Genomic DNA, 21767 nt, shown 5'->3' on the forward strand with positions numbered 1-21767 from the left:
AGGTATGTCCTTCACCTTAAGGAAAAACTGATTCATGTTACAGCAATGCCTGGCTTCATACTCAACTCTGTGAGCAGAGCTTGGATAACTTGGCACTCTTATTATAAGACCTCTCAAATGTCTTGCTTCTAGCACTGTATGGTGATCTGCTGCCACCTGGTGGTGAAACTGTGTCCTGACATTAAAGCATATATGATATGAGCAATCACCTTTTGTTGCCTGACAGGTCATAAAATACGGTAAAACATAATGTGGATTTACTTTATCCTTTTCTTAATTTCTATGTGAGTTCTTTGTCAGATAGAAGGATTTTTTTGTGTCATGAGGCCAAGGGCTCATCAATGAATTGTAATGAGGAAAGCTTGCTTTTTAATATGAGGAAGACTAATGTTCATAATGAAGATATCCTCTCAATAAATGGACATCTTAATTTAATAAAAAATGTGGGATACTAGATCCATCAACGAATGGAAACTGTTGCATTTTAGTACATTTTGCTATGGGATGTTTAGTTGGTAAAATAATAAAACTGCAGTTGCAGAAAGTATTTTCTTGATGAATTATTTGGTAAGGGAAAAATTAGTAAAACTCAGGCTGTGTGGAAAATTTTCCTTCTCTTTACTTAGGCTATAGAAAAATCATCATTTCTTGACATCTACTAGTTCTATTACTAAACTGGACTCCTTTGTTGCAATAGGTTGCTATACGCATGCCTAAATGAGAACAGAACTCTTAATTTAAAATTGCAAGATAATGAGTGGGTGAAAATGGTAATGTGCATATATATGAGAAAATTTGCAGTTTGTAGCAGTGGTGGGTGGCCCCCAGTTTGGACTGGTTCACAAGAACGGTAGTAAAACCGGCGGGAGGGTCCGCCCACCGCCCCGGATGTCGTCATCGTCGATCTGCGCATGCACAGAAGTAAGGTGCACGTGTGAGCGAAGCAAGAATGCACGATCCCATTGCGAACCGGTAGTAAAGGTAAGTAGAACCCACCCCTGGTTTGTAGATATTTTTTTAAAAAGCTAAATAGAAAGATCAATTCATAACACACACATTTATTTATGTATTTATTTATTTATTATTTAATTACTGTATGGCTGGTCACACACAATATTAAAACACTTCATTTTTACAGGTTAAAACAATTAAAACAATTAGAAAAAGAGCAGTAAGAAAACATAAGAGGAAAACTGAAATAACATTTCAGAGTTTAATGTCGAGTTTGGAGATCCAATCAGTAGCTGTCGTTGTTATGCAGAGGAAGTCCCTAAAATCTCCTGGATACCTTCTGTTAGAGCATTCCCTCACTATATGTTGGATAGTCTGTCGGGGGCCCCCGCAATCACATTGTGCTGAAGGTGTCTTTCCCCATTTATACAAGGAGTCGGCATACACCCCATGAGTTGTTCTAATTCTATTGTATGTCACCCATATGTGTCGGGGTAGATTAAATCCTGGAGGAATACTATTAGGATTAATATGCTCAGAAATATCTTGGGGAGAAATCTATACCTAGTTACTGGTTACCAGTTCTTAGTCACATACTTCCCCTGCACTTATGACCACAAGAAGCTCTCATTCGGGAGTATAGTAAGATCCTGTTAAATTCCTCTCTACCCATTCATGGCTACATTCTTGATCTCTTAAGAGGCCGATTAAAGTCAAGAAACCCACCACTCTTGACAGCGCTTAAGCTGCTGGCTGATCATCAGAACACCACACAAAAGTGGATAACAAACAAAGAAATAGATAAAAAAAAGAAATATCTGAAATTAGGTATTGAAGTTGAAATGGAAATTGGTGATAATTTGTAATGGATATATACAGGTAGTCCTCAATTTATGACCACAATTGAGCCCAAAATTTATGTTGCTAAGCGAGACAGTAGTTAAGTGAATCTTACCCCATTTTAAAATCTTTCTTGCCACAGTTGTTGAGTGAATTATAGCAGTTATTAAATTAGTAATATGGTTGTTAAGTGAGTCTGGCTTCCCTTTTGACTTTGCTTGTCAGAAGGTCACAAAAGGTTATCGCAAAACCCTGGGTCACTGCAACCATCATAAATATGAGTTAGTTGCCAAGCAGGGAGGCTGTGGCTCAGTGGGTAAGACGCTGAGCTTGTCGATCAGGTCAGCAGTTCAGCAGTTTGAATCCCTAGCGCCGCGTAACGGAGTGAGCTCCCATTACTTGTCCCAGTCTCTGCCAATTTAGCAGTTTGAAAGCATGTAAAAAATGCAAGTAGAAAAATAGGGACCACTTTGGTGGGAAGGTAACAGCACTCCATGCGCCTTCGGCGTTTAGTCATGCTGGCCACATGACCACGGAGATGTCTTTGGACATTGCTAGCTCTTCAGTTTAGAAACGGAGATGAGCATCGCCCCCTAGAGCCAGAAATGACTAGCACGTGTGTGCGGGGGAACCTTTACCTTTACCTAGTTGCCAAGCATTTGAATTTGGATCTCATGACCATGGAGATGCTAGAATAGTCATAAGTGTGAAAATCATAAGTCATAAATCAACCTTTTCAGTGCCATTGTAACTCCAAATGGTCACTAAATGAATGTTGTAAGCCGAGGACTACTTGTATTTGGTTGAAATAAAATTATCTGAAATGTAATATTATGAATGTTATGTCCTTTCCTGTTAAAAAAATAAATATTGCTATCCCCCATGATTGCAAAAACTACAATCAACAATCTATTTAAATATAAATACCTGGGTTGTTCATAATAGTAATTTAGTAATAATAACAATAGAGTAATTAGATTTTCTTAAAGAAGCTGTAATGTTGCAAACATTGTGGGATTTCAATTCCTCTTACCTGCATATTCAGCCAGACCTGTTAGTTTTGGAGGCTGAGAAGTCACAAGAGTCCTGCAATAACCAGGAAACATAGGCCTTGCTCTAAAGTGTATTTTTGCTGACACATCAGGGCATTTTGTGCCAGTTCAGATCAGCTTGGGATTTCTCCAACCTTACATTGGCTGTGCCTGGAAAATGAGTCAATGGATTGCTGGCTCAGCCTTATCTGATGACCATGGCCAAGTTGGTCTTATTGCTCGAGAGTGCAGCTCTTCTGAGTTTGTGAGTGTACCATCCTTCCAATGGCAGGAACTCCTCCCTCACCACATCACACAGCTTCTCTCTCTCTCTCTCTCTCTCTCTCTCTCTCTCTCCCTCCCTCCCTCCCTCCCTCCCTCCCAACTTCTTGGTGCCTCTTGATCAGCTGCAGGAAATACTGGGGCCAGCACATGGGAGTTCTCTCTCAGCATCCTGAAGTCACCAGATGTGAGGTCCCTGCAGATAGGCTTGGCAATTGGGGAGTGGGAATGACACAATGCACTCTTATGCATAAGTGTTCTCAGCTTCAATGCTTAGAATATACTTGATCAGATACACAGAACTGAGTTCACATATTGCTCTGCACAATGGCTTATTCCTTCCCCGATTGGTTTGAAAAGCCAACATGCCTTTTTGTGTGTAATGTCAGACCATAAACCATTGTGACTTATAAATCACAATGAGTGGGCTAAACCAGAACTAAACCAAGTGTATCATTTTTAGATACGTCATCTTCAGTTACCACATTGTTTCTTTAATGGTGCAAAAGAAAGGAGAGATCACCTGGTGTTCTACTTTCCATCTTATTCTGCCATTGCCATGTACAGTATATAACAGTAAAAACTGGGATAACCAAAGGCCATCCTCTTTGGGACCGTCCATGCTGATTACAGTCAAGATTGAATTGCAGTGGCCCTGAAAAGGTCTCTGCCTTTTACTATATATCAGCACAGATATATAAATAATGTAAATTCTCTCTAAACATCTATCATAACAACACTCCAGACATAATGACTGTTAAAAAGAAAGCCAAAAAAGTTTGAGTAGTTGACTTAGCGGAGTGGAGACAACAGAATAGAAGAAAAGAACTAGAGAAAATCACAAAGTATAAAGAGCTGAAAAGAGAAACATTATTAACTGTGGCAAAAGAAAGCAAAGATAGCACCAATAGCGACAGGCTTCTTATGTGTATTCACAAAACAACTTGAATACCATCAGCATTAACAAAATCATCATCAGTCAGTTGCAAAAGGCAATTTTATGTGGAACATAAAGCTTATGTTAACACTTCAAACATCAACATCTGCCTATTCCAGGTTCTTGGAAAGGACTCGATATGTGGATAAATGCTAAATAATTTGGTGCTTTCAAGTAACTGTTGACTCCTGGTGACTGCTTGGACAAGTCTCTCCAGTTTTCTTGGCAAGATATCAGAAGTGGTTTGCCATTGCTTTCTTCTTAGAGCTGATTAAGATTGGCTGGCCTATGGTCACTCAGCTGGCTTTATGCTAAACGGGGAAAAGGACTCATGATCTCATATTTGCAGTCTGGTGCCTTAATCACTACATTAAATTGGGTCTCAAACTGGAAATTACCTACAGAAATTTTCCAACACCGTTCTCCTGTGGTGTCAATTGACTCTTCTTTCCTATTAATCATCTACTTGGTCCAGAGCTGTACTTGATGCATTCTGTACTGTGGTAAATAAATGTTGTTTTTAAATTGAAAACATGAGTGCTGCTGTTAAAATGTGTCCTAAAATTAGCATACACACCCCCCTTTTTCTCAGGGACAACTCTTTCTGCATTCATATGGATATGTTGCCTGCAATCTTGGTTTTATTCTTAGAAAGCCCAGGTAAAGAAAACCTCACCCTGAAAACTTAGAAAAAAGGCTACAGAAAGAAGTACTGCTAATTAGAGGAAAGAACATCCTCTTCCAAGTCATAATGCAATTAATCAGAGGCAAAATGGGAATACAAACGTAAGCAAATTCAAACTAATTAGCATTTGCTGATGGAACGTGTAGCTGTCACGGCGACTAAGGTTATTAAACATAACTAGCATTTAATTTGATTGCTGTTTCTTTTTTTTCATTGCCTTCACCACCTGCTCAGTGTGAGTTGGATAAGCCCCCAGAGTAACAGCCAAAGACAAGACATCAAATGGGACAGACTTTCTGCAACACTTACAAAACACTCACATTTACACACACCACCTCCCTCTGTTCACATACCCTTAATGCAGTACTTTAAAGACCAATAGGAAAAAGAGCACAGAGAAAAATGAGAACGTGCCAGCTGTTCTTGTAAGAATACAGTTTCTGGAAAAGATCTGAGAAAGACATGTTGCTATGCCAAGCTGAAACAGTCACCATATCCAGTCTAAGAGCTTAAGTGGTTAGGACGTTAAAAGGAGCTCAACCCACTTATAACAGAACTAACAGATCCCAAATATGACCAGGGTGATTCGGAGAACCCCTGTTGTCTCTTGTGACTTGGTTCTGGCATCAGGGCAACTGGCCAAACTGAGCTTCCAACCAGGATATTTGGTGTCAAAAATCCCAGGAGATGCTAGCTAGTGCCCAGCGTTGGACAAGGCAGATGTGACTGGCATGGTCCAGAATGTGGAGATGTGGGCCCAGCAAGGCAAAGTCACAAGAGATCCCCTGAGGCTGTACTAAGGCCAAGATCTTGCAAGGAATTCCCAGCATTGTAGTTCAAAATATTTGAAGGCTACTATGTTAGAGAAAATTATTTTAGTAGAATGGAAGAAGAAGAAAAATTATTGTCTTTTAGGAAAGTTTTTAAATAGCTTTTCATAGCTTTAAAAATACTGTTTTTTCTTTGCCTTTTCTTACTTACTGTTTAGTATTTTAATGTTGTTAAACTTGTTTTGCCCATCGACTTTTTGCTTTTAACAGGGTGTCTATATGTATGTATATACACACACATATATAACCAAGTAGCAATACAATGGAGATTTCAGTATCAAATAATTTATCTTAAAACCAAAATCTGTATTATAAAAGAAAGCTCTTGATGTATGTCTCATCTTCTTTCATCTCTTCCTTTCTAATGCTATTTTTACCTTTGATTGGAAAAAACAAATAATTACAATAGTCATAACACTGATATCCTAAACCGTAATTAATATTGACTGAATATAAACTTCCTTCTTTATTTCTAATGCTTTAAGGGAGTGTTCTCAACAGAGGTGGGTTTCAGCAGGTTCTGACCAGTTCTGGAGAACCGGTAGCAGAAATTTTGAGTAGTTCAGAGAACCAGTAGTAAAAATTCTGACTGGCCCTGCCCCCATCTATTCTCTGCCTCCCAAGTCCCAGCTGATCGGGAGGAAATGGTGATTTTGCAGTATCCTTCCCCTGGAATGGAGGGAATGGAGATTTTACAGTATCCTTCCCCTGGAGTGGGATGGAAATGGAGATTTTAGAGTATTCTTCCCCTGCCACGCCCACCAAGCCATGCCATGCCACGCCCACCAAGCCACACCCACAGAACTGGTAGTAAAAAAATATGAAACCCACCACTTTGTTCTCAACCTTAGCAATTCGAAGTCCTTCAATTCCCAGAATTCCCCAGCCAGCATGCTGTCAGCAGGATTTGCTTTCTTGCAACTTAATTTAATTAACCCATGTTCTACATTCTGAGGTGTATGGCTATGATTGGTTCTCTGAGTGACAAGACAGTCATGTTAGAAACTACTATAGGTAGTCTTTGACTTATAACAGATCACTTAGCAACCGTTTGAAATTACAATGGATCACTAAAAAGATACTTACAACCAGGTTCTGAAGTTCCAATGGCCAGGCCTTCCTCCCATGGTCACCGGAACATATTTTGGGTGCTTGGCAACTGGCCCACATTTACGGCTATTAGCAATGACCCACGGTCACATAAACTGCAATTTATTATCTTTTTGCTTTTTACTTCTGGTTTTTGGCAAATCAGCCTCGCAGCAAACAATGGATTTGCTTAATGACTGTGGCATTCACTTTATGACTCAGTTGGTTGCTTTACAACCATTTGTTGTTAGTTAGTTGCGAAGTCGTGTCTGGCCCATCGCGACTCCATGGACAACATTTCTCCAGGCCTTCCTGTCCTCTACCATCCATTTAAGCTCACGCCTACTGCTTCAGTGACTCCATCCAGCCACCTCATTCTCTGTTGTCCCCTTCTTCTTTGGCCCTCTTCTCCAGTGAGTCCTTCCTTCTCATTAGGTGGCCAAAGTATTTGAGTTTCATCTTCAGGATCTGACCTTCTAAAGAGCAGTCAGAGTTGATCTCCTCTAGGACTGACCATTTTGATTGCCTTGCAGTCCAAGGGACTCTCAGGAGTCTTCTCCAGCACCATAGTTCAAAGGTCTCAATTCTTTGGCACTCAGCCTTTCTTATGATCCAACTTTCACATCCATACATTGCAACTGGGAAAACCATAGCCTTGACTATACACACTTTTGTTGGCAGGGTGATGTCTCTGCTTTTTAGAATGCTGTCTAGATTTGCCATATCTTTCCTCCCCAGGAGCAAGCGTCTTTTAATTTTTTGGCTGCAGTCCCCATCTGCAGTGATCTTGGAGCCCAGGAAAATAAAATCTGTCACTACCTCCATTTCTTCCTCATCTATTTGCCAGGAATTGAGAGGGTCGGATGCCATGATCTTAGTTTTCTTTAATGTTGAGTTTCAAGCCAGCTTTTGCACTCTCCTTCTTCACCAGCATCAAGAGACTCTTCAGTTCCTCTTCGCTTTCTACCATTAGAGTGGTATCATCTGCATATCTGAGGTTGTTGATATTTCTCCTGGCAATCTTAATTCCAACTTTTGATTCATCTAGCTCTGCCTTTCTCATTATGTGCTCTGCATATAAATTAAATAGGCAGGGTGACAGTATAGTCTTGCCGGACTCCTTTCCCAATTTTGAACCAATCAATTGTTCCATGTCCAATTCTCATTGTTGCTTCTTGACCCGCATATAGGTTTCTCAAGAGACAAATAAGATGGTCTGGTACTCCCATCTCTTTAAGAGCCTGTTGTGATCCACACAATCTAAGGCTTTAGCATAGTCAATGAAGCAGAAGTAGATGTTTTTCTGGAACTCCCTAGCTTTCTCCATGATCCAGCATGTGTTGGCAATTTGATCTCTAGTTCCTCTGCCTCTTCGAAATTCTGCCTGTACTTCTGATAGTTCTCGATCCACATACTGCTGGAGCCTAGCTTGTAAGATTTTAAGCATAACTTTACTAGCATCTGAAATGAGTGCAATGGTGTGATACTTTGAACATTCTTTGGCATTGCCTTTCTTTGGAATTGGAATGTAAACTGACCTTTTCCAATCCTGTGGCCACTGTTGAGTTTTCCAAATTTGCTGACAAATTAAGTATAGCACTTTTACTGCATCATCTTTTAAGATTTTTAATAGCTCAGATGGAATACTGTCACCTCCACTACTTTGTTGTTGCTCAGATTTCCTAAGGCCCATTTGACTTCACATTCTAGGTAGGATGTCTGGCTCGAGGTCAGTGACCACTCCATCGTGGTTATCAGCAGGGGTGAAATCTAAAATTTGTAACTACCGGTTCTGTGGGCATGGCTTGGTGGTGGGGGTTAATGTGACTGGGTGGGCGTGGCCAACTTTTTTTTTTTTTTACTTTTAAAAGCATTTTTTCTACAACCTCTTCAGGTGAAGAGGTTGCAGAAAAAATGCTTTTAAAAGCCTCTGACGATCAGGCAATTCAGCTGGGATCGTCAGAGGCTTTTAAAGGCATTTTTTTTCCTACAGCCTCTTCGGCCAAAGGGGTTGCAGAAAAAATGGTTTTAGAAGCCTCTGACGATCAAGCAACTCAGCTGGGATTGTCAGAGGCTTTTAAAGGCATTTTTTTCCTACAGCCTCTTCGGCCGAAGAGGTTGTAGAAAAAATGCTTTTAAAAGCCTCTGATGATCCCAGCTGAGCCGCGCGATCATCAGAGGTTTTTTTTAAATTTTAAAAGCATTTTTTCGGCCGAAGAGGTTGTATAAAAAATGCTTTTAAAAGTAAAAAAAACAGCCTCTGATGATCGCGCGGCTCAGCTGGGCATGGGGGGGGGCGCAGGGATTTTTGTTACCAGTTTCTCCGATCCACCCGCCGCCATCGCTACCGGATCGGGCAAGCCGGTCCGAACCGGGAACATTTCACCCCTGGTTATCAGGGACATTAAGCTCATTCTTGTGTAGTTTTCACAGGCCCGAAAATCAATTGGCCAACGCGTGCATGCGAGCTGGAGCTGAGCTAGGGCAACGCTCACATGCCCACTGATATGGCTCCATGTGCCACCTGTGGCACGCATGCCATAGGTTCGCCACCACAGGTATAGAGCCTCAGCTTCCCCATCTTTGGCTACAGAGTACATAGTCAATCTGATTTCTGTGTTGACCGTCTGGTGATGTCCATGTGTAGAGTCGTCTTTTGGGTTGTTGAAAAAGAGTGTTTGCTATGACCATCGTATTCTCTTGACAGAATTCTATCAGTCTGTACCTTGCTTCATTGTGTACTCCAAGGCCAAACTTGCCTGTTATTCCGGTTATCTTTTGGCTTCCTATTTTAGCATTCCAAACCCCCATGATGATAAGGACATCATTTTTTGGTGTTAATTCTATAAGGTGCTGTAGGGCTTCATAGAACCGGTCAATTTCATCCTCTTCAGCACCAGTGGTTGGGGCATAGACTTGGATTACTGTGATATTGAATGGTTTGCCTTAGATTCAAATTGAGATCATTCTGTCATTTTGGCGATTGAATCCCAGTATTGCTCTTTCTACTCTTTTATTGATTATGAAGGCTACTCCATTTCTTCTGAGGGATTCTTGCCCGCAGTAGTATACCTGATAGCCATCTGAATTAAATTCACCCATTCCTGTCCATTTTAGTTCGCTGATTCCTAAGATGTCTATGTTCAATCTTGTCATCTCTTGTTTGGCCACGTCCAGCTTGCCTTGATTCATGGATCTTACATTCCAGGTTCCTATGGAGAGAAAATCTTTATAGCATCGGACTTTTCTTTCACCACCAGATGCATCCACAGCTGAGCGTCCTTTTGGCTTTGGCCCAGTCGTTTCACTCTTTCTGGCGCTACTAGTACTAGCCCTCTGCTCTTCCCCAGTAGCATATTGGACACCTTCCGACCTGAGGGGCTCATCTTCTGGCATCATATCTTTTTGCCTTTTGGTACTGTCCATGGGTTTTCATGGCGAAGATACTGGAGTGGGTTGCCATTTCCTTCTCCAGTGGATCACGTTTTGTCAGAACTCTCTGCTATGACCTGTCCGTCTTGGGTGGCCCTTCACGGCATAACTCATAGCTTCATTGAGCTACACAAGCCCCTTCATCATGACAAGGTAGTAATCCATGAAGGGGTTTACAATCATGACATTCACTTAATGACCACCACAAAAAACTGGTAATAAAATTGGATCCAGTGGCACGATGACCTGCTTTATGATGATCAATGAGCAGGCTCTGTTATGGTCATTAGTTGAAGATTACCGGTATTAAATGTTCCCCTCAATCTTGAGGGTTATGATAACTTTATAATGCCCTTGATTTCCTTACTTGCCAGGTAACAGCACCATTTCCTTATACAGAAGGTGCTATAGTCTCTTTTTTCACCCTTAACTATTATAGCATAAAGGACAAATATTTATTTATTTATTTATTTATTTATTTATTTATTTATTTATTTATTTATTTATTTATTTATTTATTTATTTATTTATTTATTTATTTATATATATATATATATATATATATATATATATATATATATATATATATATATATATATATATATATATATCCAATTTATATACCGCCCTTCTCCCTGAGGACTCAGGGCGGTGTGTACAGCCGAATAAAAACATAAATTACAAACATTAAAATAGTATTAAAAGAATATATATAAATTTGGCCCCGTAATTTAAGAACAATAACAAACCCATTTAAAACATTTAAAAAATTAAGAAAAAAAAGTTAAGCCAGCCCTGCTTGCTGAAAAAAGAAGGTTTTAAGGGGACGGCGGAAGGCACCGAGGTCTTGGATTCTCCTTATCTCTGGGGGCAGTTGGTTCCAGAGGGTGGGTGTCCCCACAGAGAAGGCCCTGCCCCTGGGGGTCACCAGCCTACATTGTTTGGCTGATGGCACCCCGAGGAGGCCCTCTCTGTGGGAGCGCACAGGTCGATGGGAGGCCGTTACCACAATGCCTGTTTGTTTTAGATTTTTAAAGATTTTTAAAAATTTCTTCCCCCCCCCTCCAAATTAAATAACAAACATCCAAAAATAATCTTCACAGGTGAGTTCAAAGGAAGGGGCCATTATCCCAAAGTCAAGCAAACAAACGATGGAACCAAAATTCATTCTGAAAACTATATCACCATGACAAGTATTTAAAAAATCTACTAAATCTTCAGTGCAGATATATGTACTAGACCATAAAAAACATTTATGAGTCACAGTGGTGGAATTACTGCTCCCTCTTTAATTTAATGCGAGCAGTTTTAATAAGTGGAACACTCAGTTAATGCAAACTGATTTTTGTCTTTGCTCTGTATTTGAGGGTAGGGGGGGTTGTTAGATGGCGGTTTGAAAGCTAATATCACACACTTTAACTTGTATAATTTAACAGCAACCAAACAAGCAAACCTCTGACAGTCAATAATAATAATGAACCTCTATGAGAACAAAAAGAGTTTCTGCTTGACAACACAGAGGGTTTTTTTTCCTTTCTTTCAGGACTTAACAGGGAGCATGTGCTGAGCAGTACGATTTTATGCCCTTGGCAAAGCAGGACATAGGCTGTAACGCTGGGGCTGACTCAACATTTCTGCATGAAGCAAGGGACAGTAAAGGTTTCCCTCTCCCACTCAGTACTTAAAAGATAGTAAGGTAGGGAGCTAGATTGTTCTTCAGCATGGTAGGCTCCTTAAAACAGCAGATTGACCGTCAGCACTTCAAGGTAGGCCAGATCAGGAAACAGACACCATAAGAATGACTGCAACTTATTTTACTTTTAAGAGGGCATAATAAGATAATTTTGAAATCCTGACAGTCTCTCTCCCTTCTTCTTAGGTCACAGACACTAATAGTGGGGCAATCTTGAGTTTCTTTCTCACCTGCGCAAACTGATGTTTGTCTGTTGTTGCATTCCTTCTTCAAGGTTATCTCCATACTCCTCTACACTAGCACAGAGGTGCAGAGTGGCTCTCTCTTTCTCTTCCAGTACTTAACTACTGCATCTTAACACTTGCTACTAACAAATGGTGGGGAAACCATACAGCAGGGGTGTCAAAGTCACGTCGTCAGGTTGTCGTCACGTGACGTATTGCAACTTTCCCCCCTTCGCTAAACTGGGGGTAGGCGTGGCCAGCACATGATGCATCTGGCCCACGGGCTGTGAGTTTGACACCCCTGCCATACAGCAACAACAATAAACCAAATGAAAAATGTGTACCTGACAAATTGAAGAAGAGATATTTAGAAATTCCTAGTGGAACTGTAAGGAATTCTGTTTCCTGGGGATATTCCAATTCAGATAATGTAGATATACACTTGGAGACACGAGGCCTATGGCAAAGGAACATGGAAAAACTCTTTCCTAGAAACAATACAATGTAAGGGAAGCTGACACTCAAATGATGTATTTGGTTGCTTTCAGAATAAGAAAGGCATCTTCAAATTAAGATAGAGTGGCTGATAATTTTTGGAAGAGGGGTTAAGGGATATCTCTCTTATACATTTTTCATGTGTCCAGCTGACTAGATTTAAAAGACTGTTGGCCTAGACAAGAAATTTTGGCTGTTCTCAGAGGCACCTGGGTTTTTTTATTATTATTATTAGTTGCAAAAAAGAAAATGGAAATGGCTTGCAAGGACCGATCCAGTTTTGCAGTTAAAATATTGGGACTATGATGGTGTGGTGCAGGTTCATATCCCTGCTTTACCTACCTCACAAGATTATGGTGAGGCTAAAACGGTAATGAAAAAAACATTTATGCTAGATTGTGTCCCTGAGATTATGGATGGGATTAATTTGCAATAGTCATCTATAATTAATATAATTTCTTCTATGGTGAAAACATTTTTATCCAGCAGGGCCATACTGAGGGAAATGCCATCTGTCTTCTCTTAGGGATTTATTAACTGCAGTTGTTGCTTTGAGTGATTTTGCGTTGGAAATGTCTCACATCACAATTTCAAATCAGCATCTTTCTAGAGGAAAGTTCCCAAACCGAGAACGGACAGTCGGTCAACGCCCTGTACACTGGGCGTTCAATATACGACACTGCAAAAGAGGCGCAAGTGCGGTATCTTTCCGAGGTCGTTCCGACTTTCTGAAGCCCATCCGGTTGTAAAGTGAGACCAAGCTCTCCTTAGATCGGATCGCCCAGAGCCGCAGGGATGTACCCCGCACATCTGGCTTGGCTTTTTTGAGCCTCGGGAAGAACCCGAGCGGTTCTTCCCGAGAGAGTTGGAAGATTTCGGCCTACAGCCGCCAGGTCCTCCGAGGCCCTTCTTTCCAGCAGGGGTCGCTGTCGCCTCCGACAAAAAGTGGGCTCCGCCTCCACTGCTGCCCTTTGATCCCTGCGGGAAAGGGGAGAAGGACGGGCAACGGAGCAGGGACGCGCGGCAGGGTTTGGGCTGGAAGCGCCGGCCGGAGGCAGGTAGTGTGGCCTGCTGGGTCATAGAGCGGGCAGGCAGGCAGGCAGGCGTTGCTCGGCCCCGGGCGAAGAAGCAGCGCTTTCCGCTTTCGTTCTGTCGTTTCGGCGAAGGGAGGCCGGAATCGGACGCGGGTCCGCTAGGCAACCGGGCAAGAGGGCGGGGGTTACACACGCGGCGCAAGATCTGATCTGCTGCTGCGGGAAGTTGTACAGTCGGGATTGCAGCGCGGTTTTTAACCGTATTTACGGTAGGGTTCCCTTGAATTCGACCTTGACGCTTGTCATTGCCCTCTGCGAAGTTTATTCACACACACACACACACAACACACACACACACACACACGCCTCTGATCCAAAACCAGGGGCGTTTGACCTCCGTGGCATTTGTGCTTGGATCCTTTTGGGGATCGGGATGAGAAAAACCCCGGATCCCCAAAAGGATCAGGGGATGAGAAAAACGAGGAGTGGGGCTGTGACCTATTAAATCCGTCTGCCATCCAAGTAATAGCCACGATGCTTGGATATGGTCTGGTCTCTTGTACATGGCTCCTTGTTGTTCATGGGTGTTCTGCAGGTCATATTGTGTGAGACTGTTAGCAGGTAAATTCAGGCGGTATAGTATTGTATTAATTTATATAATTTATACTTATATAATTTATATAATACAATATTGCACTGCCCTGAGGCATAAAAGCATGAATACTTTTATACTGCTTTTAGAGTTCTGTGTTAAGCGCTGGTGTTTAGATCCAAATAGAAACTTTCTTGCAGTCCACAGCATAAAGTTACAAGCTGAAAACTTAAATGGACTTGCTTCTAGCTAAGAGGACTACTGGGGTACTCCTTTGATCTTTGACGATCTTGGCTTATTTGCAGTAACAAAAAAGGATTGATTAGATAGAGTGTGGAACTTTCCGTTCCTCTGATTAATTGATACCCCTAATTTTAAAGGTGGTCCTTCTCTGTCCATTTCTGAAGAAGTGCTCTCTGGATCCAGGGGATTACTATTACTATTAATACTAGCACTACAATCATAATATTTTTGTTTGGGGAAAAGTGCTGGAGAAGATAATATTTGTACAGTTCAGATTTTCTTGGAAAACACTAATTTTGTTGCTTTCTGATGATTTAGGACAGAATGAGTTTTGCTCTTGGAAAATAGCATGTGTCAGTGTGCCTGTACATTTTGTGGGTGCCATAGAGCAGGAGGTCTCCAACTTTGGCAACTTTAAGACTTGTAGACTTCAATTCCTCAAAGCTGGCTGAGGAATTCTGGGAGTTGAAGTCCACAAATCTTAAAGTTGGCAAGGTTGGAGACCCCTGCCATAGAGGGCTAATTTTCCTCAATGCTATTTAACATATATATGATGATCATCAGGTGTTTGGACTTGAAATGTCATCAGATGTTAAAGACATGCAGATTACTTCTTAATAACACCTACGGTAAATTAAAAGAAAACAGGCAAATTTAGAATGAGTATCTAGATTCTGTATGGGATGGATGGCACCCAATAAACTGAAATGGAATTCTCTCATGACAGCTCATGGTTGATAGATTTCCAGGTGAGGGAATTAGTGAATCTGCCATGGAGTGTAATTTTATTCCGTTTCTTCAAATTTTTATTGTTTTGGCCAGGGTGTGGACTCAAGAGCTTGAATAGTTTCAGATGTTCCTGGAATAATAAGTGATACTGGAGGACCAAGTGACATTTCAAGGAACACCTACCCAAATCTCTTGTTGGGCATTCTTTGTGGTGAAAGCCTTGGGATTTTTTTCCATCGATGTCTCATCTTTTGCTTTAGTTTATTAAAATTTACCATTAAAATTATAATTGCTTTAGATTGCCTGCCCAAGAAGAACTAAAGAAATATTAAATAAATAATGTGTAGGTTTGGCTTTCTTTCCTAAGAAAGTTTGAATTGTCAAAGCAGGTCTATGCTTCATTTCTAAATCTAACCCTCTTGAGAAAATAATGAAGATTTCATTGAGGTTTTCATTCGCAACCCATTTTTCAGAATATGGTTCATCACAGTAGACTCAAATCAATTTTTGTTAGACATAGACCAGCAAAACAGTAGACTCATGACATAAATTAATAAATTTCTCCCGCTATTCTTCAATGGCTTATTTATAAATAGTGTTTGTGTGTGTTAGTATCAGAGCATGAAAGGGGTAATTATTTGCTGGTAAGTTAATGTAAGCCATTGAGTTATTGTGAATGCGTAATACAGAACTTTGGTGGATGATTTTGTGAGCATTGTAGACTGTAAATCTACATCACAGAGCCACACATTTGAATTCAGAAATAAATTGAATTAATTCAGTGCCACATATTCTTCAATGGGTTTGGAATTTTGTGAATCCCATACCTTCCTGCATCTCTTGTTGCTTTAGAATATGTAAGAAGTTGCATCGTTTATCTTGGAAAATTTCTAACTTGCAATGCCCTAACTGTTTAATCCTTTGTTCCAGGGTATGCTATGACAGGGTATAAATTACTTCTTGGTGCTTTTAAAAATCTAAATGTCTGGCTTGGACTCCTGGTCAAATCTCCTCACAAACTCAGCTCTCCCTGGAGGACCTTTCTTTGTGCTGCAAGCCAGTATCCCAGAACAGCAATTCTCCCCAAACATTTCTGTGTTTCTCCCATTCAGCATCATGCATTTTTAATACGATGGTCAAAAAGTGTGACAGGGATTTCGGTCCGACACAAAAGTAACAAAAGCTCACATAAAAATGTGAAACGAACTGTGGAAGAAGACTTGGAGGAGGAAGACATTGATGAAGAGATAACTGATTCAGAAGATGAGTTTGAAGATGATCCCAGCATAGTGAAGAATTACAAAGACCTTGAGAAAGTAGTACAATCTTTTCGATTTGATGTAATCTTGAAATCTGGTTTAGATATTGCAAGAAAGTAAGTCTAAAAGTTTAAAATAACTTGTAAGTAAAGGGATTACAAGATATAGCTAATTATATTTTGTATAACATTATTAAGAGAAAGCTAGTTAATGGTTTCCCACTGTTTTTATACTTTTTTCCCACCATTTTTATACTTTTTTTTTATTTGCCAATACTAGTATGTCGAGATAGTATTCTTCATCAACCTTTCTCAATCCAGTGCTAGTTGTAACAGCATCTGGAAAGCATTAAGTTGGGGAAGGTCGTTTAAAATGACTTTTGTAGCTTGTGATTAAAATCCCTATGAAAACAGACTGGTCAGTTAAATACTGTAAATTTGGCCATTAAGAAATAATGAGAATTATTAGCATCCGCTGATGGTTATTAAAACAAACAAAATAGCTCTTAATGAGACTATTTTTCCAACTTAATTTGTAGTCTCTTGGCTATTCCTCTAATTAAAGCTTCCAGACACCATAATAGACATGCACGTTTCTTGCTTAGATTTTATCATTTGTTTCAGGATTTGGTGTATTTAATATACATAGTAAAAAGCTTTAAATGAAGAGCAGAAAAATTAGGCATGTGTTATCAGCCTTTGTTATTTTACTTGCAGAAGGTAACAAAACAGATTTAAGTAGAAATTGTTCCTGATTTCTGATTACAGACCAACAGTCTCTGAACTATTCAATTGATCACCCAATGAGAAGATTGGCATTTTGACCTGAAAGCTGTTTATTTTAAATGTATATTTAACTTATTTGAAGTTACATTTTATACCTGGGTTCTCTGAAATGTTCCTTTCAAGAAAACCTGAATGAGCTTAATAGGATTTGCTTCATCAAAAGTATGCATAGGGTTGCAGCCTTATTTAGCTGTAAGAAATGCAACATTGATTTTCCTTCTGTAAAAGCTTACTGTGTCTGGAAGTCCATACAAAGTGAATCAATTGCACTAGAGCGGGAAATGCTGAAGTGAAACATTGTTATCATTTATGTTAATTGATATGATCTAACTCAGAGTTTTTCAACTTTGGAAACTTCTTAAGATGTATGCAGTTCAACTCCCAGAATTCCCCAGCCAGCATTGCTGTATGGGGAATTTTGGGAGTTGAAGTCCACACTTCTTAAAGTCGCCAAGGTTGAAAAACACTGATGTAGCTATCTATATACATAAGGTGCAATGGTAGAAAAGGTTCTTCTTAGTATTTATTTTTGTAAAAAAAAATATAGCAAGAATATTAAATATAAAAAATAGGGTTCTTTTTGTTTTAAAGCAAAGTGGAAGATGCATTCTACAATGGTGAGCTTAGACTGAATGGAGAAAAATTGTGGAAGAAAAGCAGATCGGTAAGACCTTTTGAAATTCACGGTATAACCTAAATTAACACGAGAAGTCATGGATAGAATTTAATTCTCATAAATATTACATAGTGAAACAGGATCACAGCACTATATAAAAAACATTTGTCTTTACCGCACTGAGACCTAAGTTTATTTATTTATTATTATTTTTTTGGCCATCTGCTTATTTTTATTTCTAGAACTGTTTACATTTCAATAACCAGATTATTAAACAGTTGCATGTTGTATTATACAACTAATACTGCATTTCAAAAATGAGCTAGTTCAATGTATCTCTTAGACATAATTTAAAGTCAGATGAACAATTGGAGTAAGTTCATCTAAAATTTTGGGCATGCATTCTTCATATTTTATTTCACATTTATTTATTTATTTATTGAATTTCTATACCACCCTTCTCCCGAAGGACTCAGGGCGGGGAACAGATTAAGATTTCATATACATATAATAATTTTTTTTATAAACAGTAAATAATAAATTGAGTCAACTTGGTGTATCTGCTAAGACCTTGGCATAGAATTTAGATGTTTATGCTAGCCCTGCTTGTTGAAACAGAAAGGTCTTCAGGGCACGTCGGAAAGTGCGAAGATCTGGGATTATTCGTATTCCAGGGGGTATTTTGTTCCAAAGAGTAGGTGCTCCCACAGAGAAGGCTCTCTCCCTTGGAACTACTAGACGACATTGTTTTAATGATGGTACTATGAGTAGGCCTACTCTGAGAGAGTGTATTGGTTGGTGGGAGGTTATCGGTTGCAGCAGGTGATCTCATAAGTACTCAGGTCCTAAGACATGGAGCACTTTAAAGGTAAGAACCAACACCTTGAAGCGTACTCGGAAGGCCACTGGAAGCCAGTGCAGCTCGCATAGAAGAGGTGTTACATGTGAGCGCCATGTTGTTCCCATAATTACTTGCGCGGCCGCATTCTGGACCAGTTGGAGCTTCCGGGTGCACTTCAAGGGGAGCCCCATGTAGAGAGCATTGCAATAGTCAAGTCGGGAAATGACGAGGGCTTGAGTGACTGTGCGTAATGAGTCCCGGTCTAGAAAGGGACGCAATTGGCGAATCAGGCGAACCTGATAGAAAGCTCCTCTGGCCACAACTGTTATATGATCTTCTAAAGACAATCGTGCATCCAGGAGGATGCCTAAATTGCGAGCTTTCTCTGCGGGGGTCAATGATTCATCCCCAATAGTTAGTGATGGGACTAACTGGCTGTATCGGGACGCCAGCAGCCACAGCCACTCAGTCTTGGAAGGGTTGAGTCGAAGCCTGTTTCTCCCCATCCAGACCCGTACGGCCTCAAGGCACCGAGACATCACTTCAAGGGCATCATTGGGGTGGTTTGTGGTGGAGATGTACAGCTGCGTGTCATCAGCGTACAGATGACATCGCACTCTAAAACCACTTCAGAATTTTGAAGAATTCTGGCTTCTTAATTTGATCATTGTGTTCAACTAGAACTCTGTTTTAATTGTAAATTAGGAGGAAGGCTAATGGTTACTGCTTTGTTGGATTTTTTGGGGTGGCACCATCTCAGTGCAAATTCTGTGGAACAGCCTGCCCCTAGTACTGAGGCTGGTTCTCTCACTGGTGGCCTCCCAGAAGTTGGAGAAAACTTTTGCTTTGGAGAGTTTGTTCACCATTGGCACTTTTTGCTTCTTCTGTATATGATAATTGTTATTTTGGGAGGAGGACAATTGAAGCATATTGTATTGTCCTTTTTATTAGGGACTGTAGCTAATTTTTACTATAAACATTTTATTATGCTGTATGTGGCTATAAATTGTCATAGATCTGGTAGATTCAGCACATAGAAACTAAGTTAGTAATAGCAACAACCATTTAATCATAGAATAATTTGCTTCTTATGCGGAAATTATTAAGTTTAGCACATTAGAGGTATGATGTTTGATTCTTAGAGTAAGAGTTCTATATTATTTTGAAAATTGGTTAAGGAATTCAGGCAATAGGGGAAGAGAAACTATTCAGTGCCACATCCTACCAATCTTACACTGCCATCTGTTCTTCCCATGATCTGGAACTGTGTTATGGAAATAGGCTGATTTGACCCATCACCATTTTACAGGCAAGGTAACAAGACACACATGTTCTGTTCAGTACATCATAAGGAGTTTTGCTTGGTTCTAGGAACCCGGTTGTTGTGGCTTGTAAACTATAGAATGGAATGGAATGGGAATAGTAAAATTGAATCATAGGAGTGGAAGGGACTTCAGAGGTCTTCAAGTCCAACCCACCTCTCAAGGCAGAAGACTTTAATATACCAAGATTGTCTTTTTCTTAAAAACCTCCAGCGATGGAGCACCCATAACTCTGGGAGGCATTTCGTTGATTAATTGTTCTTACTGTCAGGAAATTTCTCCTTCATTCCTAGTTGGATCTGTCTTTGACAAGCTTCCAGCCATTGCTTCTTGTCCTGCCCTCAGATGCTTTGGAGACTAAGTCAATCCCCACTTCTCAGTGACAGCCCCTCCAATACTGGAAGACAGCTATCATGTCATCCCTAAACCTTTTCTTTGTTAGGCTAAATACACCTAGTTCCCTTAACTGTTCATTGTAGAATTTAGTCTCCACATCCCTTTTTGTTTCTCTTCTCTGTGCTCTTTCTAGACTCACATCTTTGTTGAGGATAACTACTTCCCTCAGCATAGTATGCAACGGACCGGACAGCAAAGAGATACGCTGCTGGTTAAACACAGATACTCACAGACTCCGAACGGTGAAAAAAAAAACATTCTTTAATCTTAGTGAGAAAACAAACTTGGTTTCTCAAAACAATGATAACACGTCTTCGAATAATCACTCTCCAACACAAAACATAGTTTTGTGTATGGTTTATGGTGTTGTATCATATTACTGCTGTAGCTTCTTTATTGTGGCTCTTACGTTTCGTGGACTAGAAATGTTTGATAATGGGTTTACAGTAACTTTCCTATACATGCGTACATTCTTAAGGCACAACATCCTCAAATCATGGAATTTTTGCTACAAAAAAGCACACGTATTAAACAGTCATCTTGGTAGCTTTCCTCCAAGCTTCGAAATGGTGGGAGTGAAAACATTCAAATCAGTATCAGGCAAGTTATTCATACAGTCGCTCAAGGAAAAAAATGGACTATTTTTTTCTCTCTCCCCCCCTTCCCTTTTCCTCCCCTTCTTATTCTTCAGGTAAAGGTTGGTGATACGTTGGATCTCATTCTTGGAGAAGACAAAGAAACAGAAACAGCTGTAGTTATGCGAGTTGTTTTAAGGAAAGCATCTGAGAAGAATGAGAATGATAAATACAAAGTGGTGTTGAGGCGCTGGAAAAACCTAAAGGTGCCCAAGCAGGATGTATTGAAGTGAAAAAATGAATTGCATGTTGTGATTGATTTGTTGTGAGCAATCACATTTATTGTATAATATATAATTTTTTGTTAAAGTTTTTTTTTAAAGGTTATTTTATGGCATGCCACTTTCCTTACTATAAACATTACTACTTCTGTTCCATGACATTCATTTGCTGTATGCTGTTTTCATTTCAGAGGGTGGGAAAAATAAAATATTGTTTTTAATGAGAAATAAATAAAAGGAAAGCCTGATCTTAAATTGTCTTGGCTGTTGCTTAACCACATGACCCAGAAACTCAAATGCTAATCTTAAGGGGAAACATTACATTTAGAATATTTTTGTCACTTGCAATATCACTGTTTACATCAAAAAGGAAAATATCAGATAGATTAAGTAGTATGTTTCCATTTCTAGGAATGAAAACTGAAATAAGTAATTTCTATTTGCTTTCCTCTTTATTCAGAGGTGGCAGTGTGGAATGTAGCTAAATCTGCTGGCCACTGTATTTTCCCTTGTATAAAGCAGAGTTTTTTCATGCGTAAGATGGTTATAAAAATAGAGGGGGTACTGTTACAGTTGAATCATGTATGTCAGGAAAACAAGAGTGC

At 39.9% G+C, this 21767-nt stretch overlaps 1 protein-coding gene across 3 annotated transcripts; it reads left to right on the plus strand.

The window, feature by feature from the left end:
* The first annotated feature begins 13149 nt into the window (after nt 1-13149).
* Nucleotides 13150-21417, plus strand: MTRES1 (mitochondrial transcription rescue factor 1). 3 transcript variants are annotated; one of them, XM_034409101.3, is made up of 4 exons: nt 13150-13547; nt 16018-16462; nt 17723-17795; nt 20998-21417. In XM_034409101.3, exons 2-4 carry the CDS (start codon nt 16026-16028, stop codon nt 21172-21174), a joined length of 687 nt encoding a protein of 228 aa, XP_034264992.1. In that variant the 5' UTR covers nt 13150-13547; nt 16018-16025; the 3' UTR covers nt 21175-21417. The 3 variants fall into 3 exon arrangements, with proteins under 3 accessions (XP_034264992.1, XP_034264991.1, XP_034264993.1); XM_034409100.3 differs by having other exon boundaries at nt 13442-13792; XM_034409102.3 differs by having other exon boundaries at nt 13450-13543.
* Nucleotides 21418-21767: the final 350 nt, after the last annotated feature.

The sequence above is a fragment of the Pantherophis guttatus genome, chromosome 1, assembly GCF_059756535.1.
Source record: "Pantherophis guttatus breed Tessera chromosome 1, ASM5975653v1, whole genome shotgun sequence".
NCBI lineage: Eukaryota > Metazoa > Chordata > Lepidosauria > Squamata > Colubridae > Pantherophis > Pantherophis guttatus.

Coding starts and splice junctions, on each gene's coding strand:
- MTRES1 (XM_034409101.3), top strand. CDS start 16,026: ATGACAGGGTATAAATTACTTCTTGGTGCTTTTAAAAATCTAAATGTC. Junction 16,463..17,722: donor GGTTTAGATATTGCAAGAAA/GTAAGTCTAAAA, acceptor TTTGTTTTAAAG/CAAAGTGGAAGATGCATTCT. Junction 17,796..20,997: donor TGTGGAAGAAAAGCAGATCG/GTAAGACCTTTT, acceptor CTTATTCTTCAG/GTAAAGGTTGGTGATACGTT.